The sequence below is a fragment of the Schistocerca serialis genome, chromosome 1 (assembly GCF_023864345.2).
Source record: "Schistocerca serialis cubense isolate TAMUIC-IGC-003099 chromosome 1, iqSchSeri2.2, whole genome shotgun sequence".
Taxonomy (NCBI): domain Eukaryota; kingdom Metazoa; phylum Arthropoda; class Insecta; order Orthoptera; family Acrididae; genus Schistocerca; species Schistocerca serialis.
The window spans coordinates 1,236,484,054-1,236,505,625 of NC_064638.1; the positions used below are offsets into that span (position 1 = coordinate 1,236,484,054).

Consider the following 21,572-nt stretch of genomic DNA (forward strand, 5'->3'; position numbering starts at 1 on the left):
TTTGAATATCAAATTAAAAATAGCACTATAATGAAATATTTCCAGAAGTTTACTTGAAAATCTGGAAACAATAGTACTAAGTAGAATTGGAATATGAAGTGCACTGAAATGATGGGTTGCTTACTATTGCTTGTGAAAGAACACGAATAATCAGAAATGAACACAGTTTTATTCACTTATGGGATATTACATTTTCGAACAAAAAATTAAATTTAATAAGAATACAATAGTATTGTAAGTAATAAAGCACTATTGGATAAAGGCGCCACTTGATCCAACAAGTCCCAGACATAGGATGAAACTGGACTTAAATATGTTATTGGAGACGTAACGTCCATAGAGTCTACTCACTACAAATTTCAGTTGTATTTATGGTCGACTTAAAAAAATGGACATCTTCAACTTTTATAGTCCTGTCTTCCTCAGTTGCGTGTAATATTACGGTATTTTAATAATTTTTACTTATGGACCGTCTGACAGCAACTGAATAAAACACAATTTTAGTGCCATACGCGTTTCGCACTTATTTTCTGCAAGGCATCATCAGTGGCAGGTTGAGTGCACAATTTCCTACATACTACGCTCCTGTTGCATTTTTGGTGTTGTTCTTCTTCTTATGAACGCCAATTTGCGGTTTTTTTCCCCATTCCACAACACTATGCACTGAACGCTTGTTTAAAAAAAAAAATGGTGCAAATGGCTCTGAGCACTATGGGACTCAACTGCTGAGGTCATTAGTCCCCTAGAACTTAGAACTAGGTAAACCTAACTAACCTAAGGACATCACAAACATCCATGCCCGAGGCAGGATTCGAACCTGCGACCGTAGCGGTCATGCGGTTCCAGACTGCAGCGCCTTTAACCGCACGGCCACTTCGGCCGGCGCTTGTTTTAAAGCAATGTTTTTGAAAAACATTGAAAAACATTGCTTTAAAACAAGCGTTCAGTGCATAGTGTTGTGGAATGGGGAAAAAAACCGCAAATTTGCGTTCATAAGAAGAAGAACAACACCAAAAATGCAACAGGAGCGTAGTATGTAGGAAATTGTCCACGCAACCTGCCACTGATGATGCCTTGCAGAAAATAAAGGCGAAACGCGTATGGCACTAAAATTGTGTTTTATTCAGCTGCTGTCAGACGGTCCATAAGTAAAAATTATTAATATACCGTAATATTAAAAAATGGGTTCAAATGGCTCTGAGCACTATGGGACTTAACATCTGAGGTTATCAGTCACATAGACTTAGAACTACTTAAACCTATCTAATCTAAGGACATCACACACATCCATGACCGAGGCAGGATTCGAACCTGAGACCGTAGCAGCAGCGTGGTTCCGGACGAAAGCGCCTAGAATCGCTCGGTTACAGTGGCCGGCTGACTGACTTCGTCGGACTAAAGTGTAACTGCTGTAGAACATCGGTCACTATTTATAGAAACCATCATTTACACAAGCAAGGCTAGCCTCGATATCCACTTGCGCCCTGGTGTACCTTCAGTAAAAAGTCATTCTGACTTCCACGGTCATCTAGCACAGCATAAGCCCACTGGTGCTGCCGGGGTTTTTAAAGTGGCCTCATAAGTACACTGATCAAAGGACTACCTACAGTCCACAGCACAGAGAATGCTGCTGACCTGTGGAAATAGTCGCAAAACCTCTAGCAGTGATCCCACTTTGTGGCATGATGCTTTACGGTCCATGCCTGTCAAGCGTGCTGAGTGCAGTTCTCTTCTGAAGTGACTCTTGTTATTCAATGATAAGTTTACGTGGTGCATTTTTCTGTTTGGTCATCGTCGTCATTTCACGGTACACCATTCTATAAGAATCCATAATATCAAACATCATTTCTATTATTTATTGTGCTATACTTTTAAGATCAGTAGCTGTTCACAATAGCTTATTCGCAGCAAATGTTTTTTTTACATATGCTGGCAGAAGAAAACACCAACAAGGGGTCGTGCGGCATAAACGAAAGTTGGTAGGCGTGTTTCACTATCTGAAAGAAGATGTGTATTCAAATTTTGCGACATTTGCGTCCGAGTGGCGGTAGCAGCAAAATGAGGATTGCTTTAAAAACACGCTTAACGGTCGTGTGCTTTCGATTGAGTTGGTGAGTTGATGTTAGTCAAGAATGCCTTTAAGGGGTGTAGGACGTCAAACGGGCCGACTTCGAGAAGCACCACAGGACATTTTAACTTGCGCTGTCTTTGCTTTTACGAATAAATTCATAAAACGTCGTCAGCATGACCAGGAAGGATTCACACTCATAGCAGTGGAAGTTCAAAAACACGAAAAAATAATATTTTTTAAATGTGAAATTTCATGATTTTTTTAACTTACTGTTGGCTGCATATGTCGCTATACGTACACTTTCCTTCATAAGTAAGAGAGATTCTTCTATGAATTTTGCACAGCTTACAAACCATACTTTCAGGTGTATGAAACTCTATGGAAAAATGAATGGGCTGCTACGTTTTAAACTTCGTGTTTAGAGAAAATTCGAATTTGATAGTTAATTGTCTCAATTTTTTCCACAGTTTTTAACAGATTTGGGAAATTCTAGAGTTTCATACACCTGTAAGTATGGTTTGTATGCTGTGCAAAATTCATAGAAGAATTTCTCTTACTTATGAAGAAAAGTGTACCTACAGCAACAAATGCAGCTAGTACCAAGTGAAAAAATGATGAAATTTCACATGTAAAAAAATTTGTTTTGTTATGTTTTTGAACTTCCTCTGCTATGAGCGTGAATCCTGAATCCTTCCTGGTCATGCTAGCAAAGTTTTATGAATTTATTTGTAAAAGTATAGACAGTGTAAATCAAAATGTCCTGTGGTGCCTCTCCTGCTGCAAGTCGGCCCGTTTCACGTCCTACCCCCCCCCCCCCCCCTTAAGGCGAGAAGGACGACATTATCAACACATCACTGAGTTTGAACGATGTCGTGTAACAGGGCTACGAGTACTGCGATATGGTAGAAAGACGTGGCGGGAATGCAGCCACGGTACACGACTGGTAGCAGCGGTGGCCACGAGAATGTACAGTCGCAAGAAGACCGGGCTTCGGACAGCCGCTTGAAACTACTGAGAGGGAAGACCATCGTGTTCAGATTACGGCACTGTCGCATTGTACTGCATCTGAAGCAGCAGTTTGAGCAGAATTTGGCACCACAGTGACAACGAACTGTTGACAATTTGATTACTTCAAGGACAGCTCTGAGCCAGACGTCCTGTAGCGCGCATCCCACTGATCCCAAACCATTGCCATTTGCGACTTCAGTGGTGTCAAGCGAGAGCTTATTGGAAGGCAGGACGGACATCTGGTGAAAGATGGTTCTGTCTCGGTGCCAGTGATGGCCGTTTATTTGTTAGGAGGACAGTTGACTTCCTGCTGTCAACCTGCCTGCGTGCTAGACACACTGGACCTACACCTGGAGTTATCGTCTGGGATGCGATTTCGTATGGCAGCTGGAGCACTCTCGTGATCATCACATGCAGCCTGACTGCAAATTTGTACGTTAATCTGGTGATTCGATCTGCTGTGCTGCCATTCACGAAAAACATTCCAGGACGTCTTTTCCGACAGGATAATGCTTACTCACGTGCCGCTGTTGTAACTCAAAACCTCTACAGGGTGTTTACATGTTGTCTTGGCCTGCCCGACCACCAGTCGAGCGCGTTTGGGACATCATCGGACAACAATTCGAGCGTCATGCACAACCGCCCCTGTATTGACAGACCAAGAGCAACACACACGGTACTCTATTGCACAAAATGACATTCAGGGCCTGTACAACACAACGAATGCACGGTTGCATGCTTGCATTCAACAATCTAGCATTAACACTGGTTGTTAATGTACCAACATTTTACATCTGCAATGGTTATCTCTCTTTTACATTAACCTATGATCTTGTAATGACAGCCACTCAAATATGTTACCTAACCAAATGTAGTCCCGAAATTTTTTACACTATTTCTTATAAGGGATCTGAAGAAGAACGAGAAACATCGACTAATTTCTACTTGTTGCTTTCTGTTTCAGGAGCCCAGGAGCCATGCTTGTTGTTGCTACTACATGTGCTGTGGACGCTGATGAGCCAGGTACAGCTGCGTATATTGATATTAATAACTTATTACTCAATGTTAACAATATTAAACTGCTTCTCCATCAAGTTATTCCCACATAGTATAGGTAGAAAGAACATCTACCGAGATTTTAGGTGACGTAAAAACATTGTTATTCAGTCGTCACATTTTTTATTCACGCGAATGTCTGTAAATATTGCTTGAGAACACTTACGTACGTGTAAGAAATTGAAACGTTGAAACTCTGGAAAAGAAAGGAAGTCGATAGTGCAAGGGGTACAAATAAGCGAAATGAAGAAAGAAAGAGGATAAAAAAGAAACAGAGAAGTTTTTTTAATTTTTATTTAAAGAAACGGTTCGTATAGTAAGATTGGTGATATTTATGTAATACTTAACGGATAGCTGTAGATGACCGAGACTGTAGAGAAGAAGAATATGGTAAACCCATTTAAGAACAATAGAGAGAAAGTATAAGTAAGACCTGTAAACGTTGTTGCTTCCTTATGTGAAACAGAGGAATTTGTTGAGCTATTGTATAAAAATGGACTGACTATAGCCGATTTAATCATTACATCTCGTCGTCCACAAGCTTTCTTGCTGTTTGTTCCCATGTAGTAAAATCACCACGTGTAATTCACCGAAACTGAAAGAGGAAATAAAAAATGAAAAAAGAAAACAATAAAAAATAAACCATAAACAATTGTCAGTAGTATATACAAAAACAATTTATGACACTGTAATTCTTGAAATTACTGCTATGGACTGCTGTACATAATTAAAAAATTTGAACATAATATCTGAATTTGGTTTTAGTAGAACGAGGTTCAACGCTAAAACAGTTGTGGTGGTAACCTGTTGAAGATAATGGTTGATGAATTGTTCCCCAAATGCAAATCGTTTTTCCGTCTGGCGCTCGCTGAGTAAATGTGACTGTCGCTTTCGAATGCGTCAATGTTATTATTCACAAATGCCATTAGGGACTGTATGAGCAGCGATACCAAAATTATAAAGCATTTACCTACACGAAGCCGGCAAACTGACAATGAAGACTATTTTGACTGCTCATTCTAACTGAGCAGTATTCAGAGTTGCCTCAAAATGTAATACTACAAGATGCAGCACCATAAAATTATGCGTCGTTTACAAGCTGTCGCGTTTCAATGGCAGGCACAATGGAGATTATTCTAATAGCATTCACAGCAGCGCCTCCACAGCTAAGTGGCTAGTGTGATTGACTGCCATATAGAGGATCTGGGTTCGATTCCCGGTATTATCGGGGATTTTTTGTTGGTGGGAGGAAGGTAATAGGGCATCCTGTCCCACGTGAAGTTCACTGAGGATGTAGTTGACCGACTAGTAGCTGCTTCAGGTCACAAAAATTGACAACGGCCGGGTGAACAATGCGTCGATCTCACGCTGCTCCAAAAGGCATCAAACGATGAGGGTGACACGGCTTTCAGCCGCTACCGACGGACCCACCCGCGTTTGAAAAAGGAGTTAAGTTTTTTTTTAATAATTCTTCCAGCATTTATATTCTAAATGTGATGATTACAAATATATATATATATATATATATATATATATATATATATATATATATATATAATTTCTTTCCTGTAAGCCACAAGCCGATATTACCTACTAACATATTTTTTATTACCTAACATTTGACCCAACCTATTTGTATTAACAAATATATTTAGCGTGAGATCATTATTATTATTGTGGTCTTCATTCCGAAGATTTGTTTGATGTATCTCTCCATGTTACCCTAGCCTGCGCAAGCTTATTTTTATCCGAATATCCCGTTTGAGTCTACTTACTGTATTCATTTATCGGTCTCCTTCTACGATTTTTACCCCTCTCTCTCCCCCCCCCCCCCACTTCTCCCTCCAGTAATCAGTTGGTGATCCCTCGGTGTCTCAGAACGTCTCCGATCAACTGATCCCTTTTTCAGTCAAGTTACGCCTCAAATTTCTTGCCTCCCCAAATCCGTTCGTAGCTCTTCATTAACTGCATTACCTACCCATCTACTTTTGAGTATTCTTCTGTAGCACCACGTATTAAAATTTTCTTGTCTCTTCTCGTCGAAAATGTTGGTCCTCCATATTTCGCTTCCATACACGACTTCACTCCAAATACCTTCATAAAATGCTTCGTACAGCTTAAAACTATATTTGATGTTAACAAATTTCTCTTCGACAGAAACACCTTCCTTGCTGTTGCCAGTTTACATTTTATAACAACATTTGTTTTGCAGCCCAAATAGCAAAATTCATCTATTAATTTTAGTATCTCGTTTCCTAATCTAATTCCGTCAGCATCAACTGATTTAATTCGGCTGCATTTCATTGTTCTTATTTTGGTTTTGTAGATGTTCACCTTACGAGTATATCTTCCTTTCACGACGCTATCCATTCCGTTCAACTTCTCCTCCAAGTACTTTGCTAGCACTAATAGAATTAATGTCATCGGCCAACCTCAAAACATGTAATTCTTCTCCCTGACCTTCAATTCCTGCTCCGAAGTTTACTTTGGTTTCCTTTACTGCTTGCTCAATGTACAGATTGAATAACATAGGGGGTAGCCTACAACCCTGACGTATTAAGGAAAGCAATAGACCCGGAACGGAATCCTATGGCAACACTCTCTCCCCACTTTAGAACGTACCATGCGGATTTAGATTAGTTCCCTGACTGTTGACGACACTTGGTTACATCCCTTTGTTTCAACTTCTCTAGATATGAAACGAACCATTGTTCATCTTTCCTATAATAGTTTAACTTATGGAAGATGTGGTTCCCCCTATAGCCTGCACGCACGTGACCCATGCGAATGCTCTTTACGCAGGTGCGGTGTGCGAGAGATTTCGTTAATACTCTTGGTTTCTTGTTGTTTTTAAATTAGTTTTGAAAACAACTCTTTTTTTCAATGATCGGATCACAGAACCTATTTGGAAGAGGATATAAGTGTATTATATCTCCTGAAACGCCTCTATTCCTAGATAACAACGTTGTTGTTGTTGTGGTCTTCAGTCCTGAGACTGGTCTGATGCAGCTCTCCATGCTACTCTATCCCGTGCAAGCTTCTTCATCTCCCAGTACCTACCGCAACCTACATCCTTCTGAATCTGCTTAGTGTATTCATCTCTTGGTCTCCTTCTACGATTTTTACCCTCCACGCTGCCCTAGAATACTAAATTGGTGATCCCGTGATGCCTCAGAACATATCGTACCAACCGATCCCTTCTTCTAGTCAAGTTGTGCCACAAACTTCTCTTCTCCCCAATCCAATTCAATACTTCATCATCAGTTATGTGATCTACCCATCCAATCTTCAGCATTCTTCTGCAGCACCACATTTCAAAGGCTTCTATTCTCTTCTTGTCCAAACTATTTATCGCACATGTTTCATTTCCATACATGGCTATACTACATACAAATACTTTCAGAAATGACTTCCTGACACTTAAATCTGTACTCGATGTTAACAAATTTCTCTGCTTCAGAAACGCTTTCCTTGCCATTGCTAGTCTACATTTTATATCCTCTCTACTTCGACCATCATCAGTTATTTTGCTCCCCAAATAGCAAAACTCCTTTACTACTTTAAGTGTCTCATTTCCTAATCTAATTCCCTCAGCATCACCCGACTTAATTCGACTACATTCCATTATCCTCGTTTTGCTTTCGTTGATGTTCATCTTATATCCTCCTTTCAAGACACTATCCATTCCGCTCAACTGCTCTTCCAAGTCTTTTGCTGCCTCTGGCAGAATTACAATGTCATCGGCGAACCTAAAAGTTGTTATTTCTTCTCCATGGATTTTAATACCTTCTCCGAATTTTTCTTTTGTTTGCTTTACTGCTAGCTCAATATACAGATTGAATAACATCGGGGAGAGGCTACAACCCTGTCTCACTCCCTTCCCAACCACTGCTTCCTCTTCATACCCCTCGACCCTTATAACTGCCATCTGGTTTCTGCACAAATTGTAAATAGCCTTTCGCTCCCTGTATTTTACCCCTGCCACTTTCAGAATTTGAAAGAGAGTATTCCAGTCAACATTGTCAAAAGCTTTCTGTAAGTCTACAAATGCTAGAAACGTAGGTTTGCCCTTCCTTATTCTAGCTTCTAAGATAAGTCGTAGGGTCAGTATTGACTCACGTGTTCCAACATTTCTACGAAATCCAAACTGATCTTCCCCGAGGTCCGCTTCTACCAGTTTTTCCATTCGTCTGTAAAGAATTCGCGTTAGTATTTTGCAGCTGTGACTTATTAAACTGATAGTTCGGTAATTTTCACATCTGTCAACACCTGCTTTCTTTGGGATTGGAATTATTATATTCTTCTTGAAGTCTGTGGGTATTTCGCCTGTCTCATACATCTTGCTCACCAGATGGTAGAGTTTTGTCATGACTGGCTCTCCCAAGGCCATCAGTAGTTCTAATGGAATGTTATCTACTCCCGGGGCTCTGTTTCGACTCAGGTCTTTCAGTGCTCTGTCAAACTCTTCACGCAGTATCTTATCTCCCATTTCGTCTTCATCTACATCCTCTTCCATTTCCATAATATTGTCCTCAAGTACATCACCCTTGTATAATCCCTCTATATACTCCTTCCACCTTTCTGCCTTCCCTTCTTTGCTTAGAACTGGGTTGCCATCTGAGCTCTTGATATTCATACAAGTGGTTCTCTTCTCTCCAAAGGTCTCTTTAATTTTCCTGTAGGCAATATCTATCTTACCCCTAGTGAGACAAGCCTCTACATCCTTACATTTGTCCTCTAGCCATCCCTGCTTAGCCATTTTGCACTTCCTGTCGAATTCATTTTTGAGACGTTTGTATTACTTTGCCTGCTTCATTTACTGCATTTTTATATTTTCTCCTTTCATCAATTAAATTCAATATATCTTCTGTTACCCAAGGATTTCTACTAGCCCTCGTCGTTCTACCTACTTAATCCTCTGCTGCCTTCACTACTTCATCCCTCAGAGCTACCCATTCTTCTTCGACTGTATTTCTTTCCCCCCTTCCTGTCAATTGTTCCCATATGCTCTCCCTAAAACTCTGTACAACCTCTGGTTTAGTCAGTTTATCCAGGTCCCACAACGTAAGACCCACAAATCACAATCTTCTTCAGCAAAAACTGAGAAAAATGTCTGGATAAAAATCTTGGCTGAAGGTCACTAAAATTCCTTTACTGATTACTCGTGTCAGCTCATTGACGAGCCATACTCAGATCCAAAATACAGAAAATTGCGTAAAAGAGGCAAACGATAGCAAAACAAATTTTATATTTTAACTTCCATTCCGTGATAGGTAACAACGAAAAAAATACGTTTATTCAGTGTGTATCAGCCACCAGGCGCAACACTCAGTCAAAATCTGTTGAACATCACTCTTGTTGTTATGTACACCTTGAAAAATTGTTATAGATGGTGACAAAAATAGAGAACCTACAAAACTATATTTGACAAGTGGTATAAAGGTGGAATCACGCTCTAAAATGGGTCGTCATGGTTACACAATCTACAATGCTAGCCACATATATCTCCAGAGCTCGTATTGCCACACTTGCGTTTAAACGCTACGGGTTGACAGTGGTAACTATGATACAGTACACATTCGCATTTGAATATGGCGTATCACTCTCAACGCTTGCTACGAGAATAAAAAAAAAACAGCCGTACTATGGCTGTCAGAGAACTGGCCGCATATGTAACATTATTGCTATACGAAAACTCTACTTACCAGATGGCGCTGCTAACAAGCGAGATTTTACGAAGTCGGGGCTCCAAAAAATGCAATGAATTGCAACGTAACGGTCTTTTTACATAAAATTTAGGGAACTATGTTCAGTTTCTACAATTTCTAGGAATCAAATACCGAACACAAGCCGTTGGTTAAGTAATACAACAAAAGAAGGAAATTAATATGGCCGCAACTGAAAGCGGTACAATATTTAAAGATACATGAAAGAATGCACAGAGCCAATGATCAACAAATTAAAAACGTATAATACTAAATAATAAAGTGAGAAATAATTTAAACCAAAGTGTAGGTGTCAATTACATCCGGTGTTGTGAATGACTTTAATTAAAAATCATAAATAAAAGAATAAAACCTAAGTGGTACAACTGAGCCAGCAGATATTAAGTTAAGACAAGTTACAAGGGTCGAACTTCATGAATATTTTCATAGTAACTTAGTAACTTACACCCAGGTGATTACTGTAGAACGTATCATCAATCATTAACTCGTAAGATACTTGACAAAATACAAGTTAACTGATTAACACTAAGCATTATTTTGTTTACATTGTAATAAATATTCATGAGAACAATTACATTAGAACTAATATCCAGGCGATTCAGCCGACATAGACTTATGTATCATCCCAAAGAAGCTTAAGGTGTAGGTGCTACACACACAGTGTGTAGCTATCGAGTAATATAAGTCAGTTTTGGTGCTTCATAGAAAAGTAGAGCACAGGTGAAATTACATGATGTTGTAACCTGAGGTGTAGGTGTTAAGTATAGCCAGAATTACATGTGGTTACTAAGTATTATGAAACCCAAAAAAATAATACAGGAAACATGAAAGTGGCTGGATCGTTTAGTTGTAAATTATAGTCATAGGTAGCCTTACGCTTAAGTATGACAGAGAATAAGGTGTCACACTATCGTGTATGTAAAGTCACAACCTGACTGAAGTATATTCGGATACCAAGGTGCGAATATGTAAGAAACAGAACAGATACAAACCAAATGTAGCTGTCTAGATGCCAGAGACACCATGATGCATTGAGCGATATAGCTCACACTTAAGTGCTTGATATAAGAGATGCACTTACTGAGATTCAGTGTAAATCATATTTTATGCATAAAAACGTAATAAAACAATCATCCCAGCAAAAAAGGATTAACAGGTGCCTCAAACGCTATCATGGTCTCCGTACATATAAAATTAATAGTACGTAGCCTAAGTCTAAGGAAAAAGTATCAAGGGGCATTAAGCATAGATACATCTGAAACCGGAGAGGGATGTGATCCTAATTTAGCTTCAGGTCTAGGTGTTGCACACTGACATATCAATTAATGAAGCTCAGATTTTAGTGTTTCATATAAAATAAGCGAACGACTGAAGGTTCCATGTTGTTGTAACCCGTAGTTACAATAGCTTTATAAGTGACCACTATTAAAATCAGTACAGGAGAAACAATTATGTAAGTGACATACTGAAGCCGTTGGATGTTTATAACAATGGTAAGTAGCCATATCTCTGTATTTTATACACAATAAAATACCAACAGCCTGTAGGTGTAAAAATATAAATTACCACTACAGGTTCCTAATGTTAAATATATCTAAAGACCAATTTCAATCTCAATGTAGTTCAAAATCTAGCTGCTATATATGCGATGAAGCATCGAGCAAGATGGCTCACAGTTAAGTGCTTCATATGAGAGAAGCATCTATTACAACTGCTGGTGAGGTACCATGTTTGCTTGAAAATGTAACAGAACAATCATAGATATAAGATATCTCTACACCACAATACATTTTCACTAACTTATTGTTTGAGATGTAGGTGCTAAGCAATGGGGTGAATAGTACAATCCTTTACATCAGGTACTTAAATAAAAATCCATTATGCTTGTTGATAATGCAAAGACTGATCTATAAGTTCAGCGCGTGTCAGCGGTTGAAATGAACTGTTGATGTAAATCATAGAAGAATTAATCATTATTCATAAGTATTAATGGCGTAGTGGTTCGAGGTACAGGTACTATACACAATATTAGCGTCGTAACCAGTTAGATGTATGAAACATTATGACATTCTGCACAACAGATGGTAAGAGTTATCCTCTATAAAATACATGTACACACATGGTAAATTTATACTGCGGAAGTCTAGGTGCTATCGCAGCCTAAGGTCTAGGAGTTACAGTCCAAAATTTATAAATTCGTAAAGGCAATTCGTATTGTGGTAGCCCTAGGTCTGGGTGTTAATTGTAACTCCTGGTGTAGGTGACAAGAGTAGCCCGCAGTCTAGTTGCTAATTGTAGCTCAAGGTGTAAGGTGCTAATTGTAGGACAATGTGTAGGTGTCATAGAAGATCATCACTGTGCTGATGAACGAAACATAAGTGGTAGAGGTCACTATACAGGGAGGCCCATTTATAGTAACCGGGCCAAATATCTCACGAAATAAACATCAAACGAAAAAACTAAAAAGAACGAAACTCGTCTAGCTTCTTCTTCTTAAGTTGCCAATCCTAAGATTGATTTGCAGCAGCTCTCCATTCAGTGCGATTGTCGGCCAGCCTCTTCAATTCCGTGAAACTTCCGCATCCTAGGTCCTGCATTATCTGGCTTATGTACTTTCTTCTAGGTCTGCCTCTTGCCCTTTTGCCCTCCACAAGGCCTTCCGTTATAGTGTGGAGAAGACTTTCATGTCTCAGAATGTGTCCCATCCATATATCTCTCCTCTTCTTGACCGTCTTCCATAGAACTGGAACTTCCTCCGCTCTCTGCAGGACTTCTTCATTTGTCATCCTGGCCGTCCATGGAATTTTTAACATCCTTCGCAGACACCACATTTCGAATCCTTCAATCCTTCAATCCTTCTTCTTTCGTCCTCTCCAAGTGTCCAGGTTTCGCTGCCGTAGAGAAGCACACTCCCAACAAAGGTCTTTATTAACCGCTTCCTTAACGACAGACTTATCATATTTGATGTGAGGAGTCCTTTCCTTTTATAGAATACAATCTTTGCCTGATTTATTCTACTTATTACATCTTTCCTGCTACGACCATCTGATGTTATTCTGCTTCCCAAGTAGACAAAGTCTTGTATTTCTTTCAGCTTCTCTCCATTCAGCCTTATATTCGTAATTGCTTGATTATTTTGTTTGCTTGCAACTAAGATTTTTGTTTTTGACTTATTAATTTTCATGTTGTACCGTGTAGCAAGAGTGTTTTCCATTTCCTCCAACACTACTTGTAATTCTTCCTCATTTTCCGCTAGGACAGCAATGTCATCAGCAAAACGCAGCATATCAACTATTTTTCCCTGGATCCTGATTCCATTACCTTGTCCTATCTGTTCTCTGACCTCGTCCATTGCTTTCTGTATGTACATGTTAAAGAGGACAGGGGAGAGTGCACATCCCTGTCTCACACCCTGTTTAATTTTTGCTTGTTGTTGATGTTCCCCACAACTCACTATTGCCACCTCTTCTTTGTATATGTTCCATATCGTTCTCCTGTCCTTGTACTTAGCTCCAGTTTCCCTCAATATCTGGAATAGTTTTTTCCATTCAACCTTATCAAAGGCTTTTTCGAGGTCAATAAATGCTACGTAGGTGTCCTTTCCTTTTTCCATTCTTTTTTCTATTATGAGCCTTAGGGCCATAATGGCTTCTCGCGTACCTCTCCCTCTTCTAAAGCCAAACTGGCCTTCTGTGAGCATGCATTCCACGTTCCCTTCAATTCTTCTGAGGAGGATGGTCGTCAAAATTTTTGATGCATGTGATGTTAGGCTGAGGGTTCTGTATTGTCCACACGATTTTGCTGGCATTTTCTTTGGTAATGGAACAATAACACACTTTTTGAAGTCCTCAGGCAGCTCTCCAGTATCATATATTTGGCAGATTAATTTATACAATTTATCTTTTATTTCTGTTCCAGCTGCTTTGATGATTTCTGCAGGCAATGAGTCAATTCCTGGTGCTTTTCCGTGCTTAAGTGCCTGTAGTGCCTGATCAAATTCAGACCTTAGTATGCTGTCTCCTAGTTCATCTTTATCTATTTCGTCCTCACTTTCAATCATGTCATCTTGTACGTTGCCTCCATATAATTTCTCTAGGTATTCCTTCCACGTAAGTGCTATATCTTCATGATTATACACCATCTTATTATCCTCTCTTATTGGGGCATTACATCTAATCCTTTGTCCTCCTGAGAAGAAGCGTTTCACTGTTTTGTATGCTAATTCAAGGTTCCCTTTCTTCAGAAGGTCTTCAACTTCTTTGCATCTGTCTTCAAGGAATCTTTCTTTTACTTGCTTCAACTTCCTGTTGATTTTGTTCCTAAGCACTCGGTATGCCGTTTCCCTTCTTCTGTTTCATTATTTTTGAGCTTCCTTCTTTCCTCAAACATAAGTATTATTTCATCAGTTATCCACTCCTTCCTCTTTTCAGGTTTTTGTTTTCCAATTATCTCTTCAGCTGCTTTTATTAGGCCATCTCTCATATTTTCCCAATGTTGTTCTACATTCTCTATAGGATGCTGTTGAATTAGATCCTTAGCCCTTTCTTGGAACTCCTTCTGCGTCTCACGGTTTCCAAGCTTCCCTATATCCAGTTTTCGATTTCCTATTTTCTTCCTTATGCATTTGAACTTGAGTCGGCATTCCGCAACAACCATGTTGTGATCACTCACAATATCTGGGCTTGCGTATGCTATAGAGTCTTTTAGTTGATTTCTAAATCTATTTTTGACTAGAATGTAATCAATTTGGTATCGTTCTCTATCACCTGGTGACTTCCAGGTGTATCTTCTACGGGGGTGATGTTGAAACCACGTGTTCGATATTATCAGTTGATTCCTGTTACAAAATTCTATAAGTCGGTCTCCTCTATCATTCCTTTTACCAAGGCCGTAGCGTCCAACAGCTGGCTGTACCTCTTTATCTCCTACTATTGCGTTCCAGTCTCCCATGATTATTAAATTTGTTTCTCCTTTGATTCCTCTCAAGGCTCCATTTAACTCTTCATATACAGCTTCAACTTCCTCATCCTCCGGGTTTGTGGTAGGCATATAGACCTGTATCACAACCGTCTCTGTAGGTTTGGTATCCAGACTGACATGTATTATCCTTCCTCCATATTGTATATATCCCTTCACTCTCTGCCCCAATTTTCGACTTATAACTACTCCAACCCCACCTGCTACAGGTCTATCTTCTATCGTTCCTGTGTGAATTATCCTGTACTTATCACTCCAGAAATCTCCGCAGTTAGGCCATCTCATTTCAGACACTCCTAGTATATCCAACTTCATTTTCTTCATTTCTTGCTTAAGGTTTTCGAGCTTTCCCATCTGCAGTAAGGTGCGGACGTTCCACGTTCCAATTCTACTATAGTTCTTTTTATTTCCTTTCTTCCTATGAACTGTTGAAACGAGATCTCTGGTAGTCCCCTCCCGGAGAACCGAATGAGGGGCTATTACTCCGGATTGCATTTTTACTAGAGCTTGTTTCATATTCATATTATGGTTGCTGATACTTGAGAAATCTAATTAGATCTTTAATGAAGTGGTTTCTCCTTGCCTTCTTCATTCTATGCCGTTGGCCATCATGTGGCTCTTCCGCCTTTAGGGACAGTTTCCCATCCCAAGGACAAGAGAGTGCCCTGCCTCTACCTGCTCATCCGCCCTCCTAGGAGGCCGTTTCGCTTGGTAGAGGGTGTCTCCTTATTCCGGGCGATACTCGGTCGCCATATCCTCGTTAGTGGTAACAGGGTGTACCGTGCAGCAATCCTTGGCTGCAACTCGTGAAGGTGAGGTTGGCATTTGTATGGAGAGGCTGTTTGAGACGCATCACATACCTTACACCCTCGTCTAGCTAGAAGGGGGAAATCAGACGGCGCTGTGGTTGGCCCGTTAATGGCGCTGCCATAGGTGAAACGGATATCAACTGCATTTCTTTTAAAATAGGAACGCCCATTTTTATTACATATTCGTGTAGTACGTAATGAAATATTAATGTTTTAGTTGGACCACTTTTTTCGCTTTGTGATAGATGGCGCTGTAATAGTCACAAACGCATAAGTACGTGGTATCACGTAACATTCCGCCAGTGTGGACGGTATTTGCTTCGTGATAGATTACCCCTGTTAAAATGGACCGTTACCAATAGCGGAAAAGGTCGATATCGTGTTGATGTACGGCCATTGTGATCAAAATGCCCAACGGGCGTGTACTATGTATGGTGCTCGGTATCTTGGACGACACCATCTAAGTGTCCATACCGTTCACAGGATAGTTACGTTATTTAAGGAAGCAGCAAGTTTTCAGCCACATGTGAAACGTCAGCCACGACCTGCAACAAATGATGTTGCCCAAGTAGGTGTTTTAGCTGCTGTCGCTGCCAATCCGCACATCAGTAGCACAAATTGCGCGAGAATCGGGAATCTCTAAAACGTCGGTGTTGAGAGCGCTACACCAACATCGATTGCACCCGTACCATATTTCTATGCACCAGGAATTGCATGGCGACGACTTTGAACGTCGTGTACAGTTCTTCCACCGGGCACAAGAGAAATTACGGAACGATGACAGATTTTTGAACGCGTTCTATTTAGCGATGAAGCGTCATTCACCAACAGCGGTAACGTAAACCGGCATAATATGCACTATTGGGAAACGGAAAATCCACGATGACTGCGACAAGTGGAACATCAGCGACCTTGGCGAGTTAATTCATGGTGCGGCATTATGGGAGGAAGGATAATTGGCCCCCATTTTATGGATGGCAATCTAAATGGTGCAATGTATGCTGATTTCCTACGTAATGTTCTACCGATGTTATTACAAGATGTTTCACTGCATGACAGAATCGCGATGTACTTGCAACATGATGAATGTCCGGCACATAGCTCGCGTGCGGTTGGAGCGGTATTGAATATCATATTTCATGACAGGTGGATTGATCGTCGAAGCAACAGACCGTGGCCCGCACGTTCACCGGATCTGACGTCCCCGGATTTCTTTCTCTGGGAAAAGTTGAAGGATATTTGCTATCGTGATCCACCGACAACGCCTGACAACATGCGTCAGCGCATTGTCAGTGCATGTGCGAACATTACGGAAGGCGAACTACTAGCTGTTGAGAGGAATGTCGTTACACGTATTTCCAAATGCATTGAGGTTGACGGACATCATTTTGAGCATTTATTGCATTAATGAGGTATTTACAAGTAATTACACTGTAACAGCATGCGTTCTCAGAAATGATAAGGGTACATGTATCACATTAGAACAACCGAAATAAAATGTTCAAACGTTCCTACGTTCTGTATTTTAATTTAAAAAACCTACCTGTTACCAACTGTACGTCTAAAATTGTGAGTCATATGTTTGTGACTATTACAGCGGCATCTATCACAAAGCGAAGAAAGCACTACACGAACATGTAATAAAAAATGAGGGTTCCTATTTTTAAAAAAACCAGTTGATATCTGTTTGACTTATGGCAGCGCCATCTAGCGGGCCAACCATAGCGCCATCTGGTTTCCCCCTTCAAGCTAGACAAGTTTCGTTCTTTGTAGTTTTTTCGTTTGACGCTTATTTCGTGAGATATTTGGCCCGGTCGCGATCAATGGACCACCCTGTATAATGAAAAGAATTACTATACAATTTCTAAGTACGAAAGAGTTTGAAGATTGCTCAATTTTACCTTAAACATGCAAAAGTTTCATAAACACAAAAGATATAGTGTGGCCAGCTTATGTGGCTATAACTTAGATCCCAGTGCAGATGGGACAAGAACAAAACGGTATAATTAAAGGATGTGGTAAACTGAAACAGATGTACTGTTTAAGTCGGTACTAAATGACTCCAGCAGATTCCAAAGGCAAAGAGAGTCTTCCGATCGTGTCTTGACAATTTCTTCTCAAAAAATTTGACAGTGTGCAGTAATAATATAAACTCTTTAAATACTCAAACCCATGTCTCTTCCGAAATTTCTCAGTCTCGTAGTTCTATATAACTTCATAGGCACATGTCGGGTCGAGAAACCGTTCTATCTTATAATGGAAAGCATACTCAGAGTTAATCCTAAAACATGTATGAATGACTTTCGACGTCCAGCAGCGTTCCACAAACATTTGAGGAGTTCTTTAGATTCAGTGTTACTTGACGTAAATATATAATACTATGTTTATTCACTATGTAGCTCTATAAACACGATCAAATGGTTTATTTACAGCAACAAGACACCCATATCCGACTGTTTTAGGAATGTTCGTACAGTGGAGGAAGAAACTGTAGATTAAGCCTCTGGTTCGCTGTATTGTCATTTTTGAGTATTTACGTGGAGCACTTCCACATTTTAGGATAGGGAAACTGGAAGTACTGGTAAGTGCAGTCAGCTGAACTGGGCCGTTGCGATAATGTAACCGGTAAGGCCGGCCGCTAAGAAACCACTTTTATGTTGCGTTTATGCTCTGTAAAGCAACGAGAGCTGCTGTCAACCAGAAGGCTGGCTTGAGCACTGCAGTGCATGGTGATGCGCTTTTGCCTTCCTCCCACCTCTGAACAGCATTATACAGCCAGTGAGATGGAAACCTTCAGCTGGGCAACTTGGTGTTTTTCTTGTTGTCGAGGGGAGACAGAAGCGAGAAGTAACAGTAAAAAGCCGTTGGGCCAACGGAGGATCGAAACTTAGACCGTTAGCTACGTAGTCGGGAACTTAAAGCTTTTTCTTTCTTTATTGCCGTTTCTTCGACGTTTTGTCGTCAGCAATTCTCTGCGATGTCGTACGATATCTCGCAAATTCATTAAATGAAAATGTCATTCAGTTTTTCTGCTACAGAGGCTGGCAAGTCTCCTGACTTACTGTGTCGGTAACCTACTCAGCCACCGAGTCATATTTCTGTACAAATCATTAATGAGTTATTTATTAAGTAGAAACTGCTCCGAGACAAGGGAACAAACGCTAGTTATATAATTCAATGAAAGAAGTAGACGAAGGGAATATAGTGGCATCCTACGTTAGTCTTTATTCAAGTTACTAACAATAAATTAATATTTATAATTATTCTCTGACAGGAATAATCCCTTTACCTGCAAATAATTTATTCGTGAAAAAATTTTGTTTGAATGTTCTGCTTATTACATTAATTAACTAGATAGAAATTTATTCGAGTAATGCTTATCTCTCCTTACCACTAAACCATGCTCTTCCTTTCTCCTATCTGTCGGTGAAGTTAATATTGTAAACTGTAAAGAGTCCCATTTGTTCATTTGTTCGAATAACTCGCGGGAGCCTACACAACTGCGGGATTTTCATTTATTTCTTCATTTTAAAATCAGTTATATCAATCCTCAACGAATTCTTTTCGTTTCTTCTGTGCAAAATATGTCTCCATTTCAGTGCGATTTTCGCTGCAATCGCAATGAAAACATTTTTCATCATCTATTCATTCACTCGTATTTACAGTCCCACAGCTAAATTAATAACGTTAAGTGGTTGGTTAGCACTTCAATTTGCGTTATTCATAACCTCACTCAGTTTCCATTGTAATATTTGGTGAATCTTAGGTGTACATCGTACACGTTATCATAGGAAACGTGAAAATTAACAGTTAAAAATAAGTTCTAATTCTAAATGCATTCCAAAGTTGGCCGCTCCAGTTAGTGTCGCTACACTATGGCGAAGCCGATGTAGGAAAATACGCACTGTTAGACCTGCTACATCTTGAACCTTCGATGAAATTAAAGGCAAGAGTGGTAACATTAACAGCGCAACAGGAATTCCACTGTTAAATGCAGAAGAGAGAGCGGATACGTGGAAAGAGTACAATGAAGGCTTCTATGAGGGGGAAGATTTGTCTGATGTGATAGAAGAAGCAGAAACAGGAGTGGATTTAGAAGAGATAGGAGATCCAGTATTGAAAATAGAATTTAAGAGAGCTTTGGAGGACTTCAAATAAGGCAGAAGGGATCGATAACATTCCAATTTCTAAAATCATTAAGGGAAGTGGCAATAAAACGACTGTTCACGTTGGTGTGTAGAATGTATGAGTGTGGCAATATACCGTCTGACTTCCGGAAAAAATCATGCACACAGTTCAGAAGACTGCAAGAGCTGACAAGGGCGAGAATTATCGCACAGGCAGCTTAACAGCTCATCCAACCAAGTTGCTGACAAGAATAGTATACAGATGAATGGAAAATCAAGTTGAGGATGTGTTAGATGACGATCAGTTTGGTACTAGGAAAGATAAAGACCAGTGTGGCAATTCTGACGTTGCGGTTGATAATGGAAGAAAGACTAAAGAAAAATCAAGACACATTCACAGTATTTGTTGACCTAGAAAAAGCGTTCGGACAATGTAAAACGGTGTTAGATGTTCGAAATTCTGAGGAAAATAGGTATAAGCTGTAGGGAGAGACGGGTGATATACGATATGCACAAGAACCAAGAGCGAATGATGAGGGTGAACGACAAAGAACCGAATGCCCGGATTATAAAGGATGTAAGACAGGGATGTAGTCTTTTGCACCTACTGTTGAATGTAAGCAATGATGGAAGTAAAAGAAAGGTTCAGAAGTGGAATTAAAATTCAAGGGGAAAGGGTATCAATAATTCGATTCGCTGTTGACATTGCTATCCTGTGTGAAAGTGAAGAAGAATTACATGATCTGCTGAATGGAATGGACAGTCTAATGAGTACAGAGTATGGATTGAGAGTAAATCTGAGAAAGACGAAAGCAATGAGAAGTGGCAGAAATGAGAACAGTGAGAAACTTAACATCAGGACTGATGGTCACGAAGTAGACAAAGTTAAGGAATTCTGGTACCTAGGACGCAAAATGACCGATGACGGACGCGGTGCAAGGAGGACATCAAAAGCAGACTGGCCCTGCAAGAAGGGCATTCCTGGCGAAGAGAAATCTACTAGAATGAAACATAGGCCTCAATTTGAGGAAGAAATTTCTGAGAATATACGTTTGAAGCACAACATTGTGTGGCAATGAAACATGAACTGTGGAGAAACCGGAATGGAAGAGAATCGAAGCATTTGAGATGTGGTGCTACAGAAGAATGTTGAAAATTAGGTGGACTGATAAGGTAAGGAATGAGGAGGTTCTGCGTAGAATCGGAGAGGAAAGCAATATGTGGAAAACACTGACAAGGAGAAGGGACAGGATGATAGGACATCTGTTAAGACATCAGGCACTGACTTCCATGTTACTAGAGGGAGCAGTAGAGGGAAAAAACTGTAGAACAAGACAGAGTTTGGAATACATGCTGCAGATAATTGGGGAAGTAGATTGCAAGTGCTACTCTGAAATGAAGCGGTTGGCGCAGGAGGGAAATTCGTAGCGTGCCGCATGAAAACAGTCAGAAGACTGATGACCAAAATGAGAAATATATTTCATCGCACGGTTTGAATTTCTGTGCAGAGCCAGTGTACCTAGTAGTCCTGAGGGTAACCAGGTCAGATATTGAAAGCACAGTGTCGGCAAGAGAATAGTAGTATCAGATCATAAAACCATAAGGTCTGACAGTCTCTCGCGAAACGGTCGGTTTTATGACGAACACCCAAGTGACAGTCTCCCTACCTGCCGGTGGTTGAGTGTCGGCAGTGATGATCATAGGTTACCTGCCGAGCTGTGCGACAACAAAGTCATAATACCTTCTGTGCACATCAATAAACTCTGTAACTGTCTCACTTACAGACGAATAAATTGCA

The 21,572-nt window shown here is 40.1% G+C and overlaps 1 protein-coding gene across 1 annotated transcript in view; it reads left to right on the plus strand.

Annotated features, from left to right (window-relative positions):
- The window catches only part of LOC126459831 (lachesin-like), a gene marked incomplete at its 5' end in the record, with an annotated part of 666,568 nt that overhangs the window by 641,589 nt on the left and 3,407 nt on the right, over window positions 1-21,572 (plus strand). Inside the window, one exon of the mRNA XM_050095886.1 lies at window positions 4,044-4,102. Within this exon, the coding sequence (XP_049951843.1) occupies window positions 4,044-4,102 (59 nt within the window). The remainder of the gene's footprint in view (window positions 1-4,043; window positions 4,103-21,572) is intronic.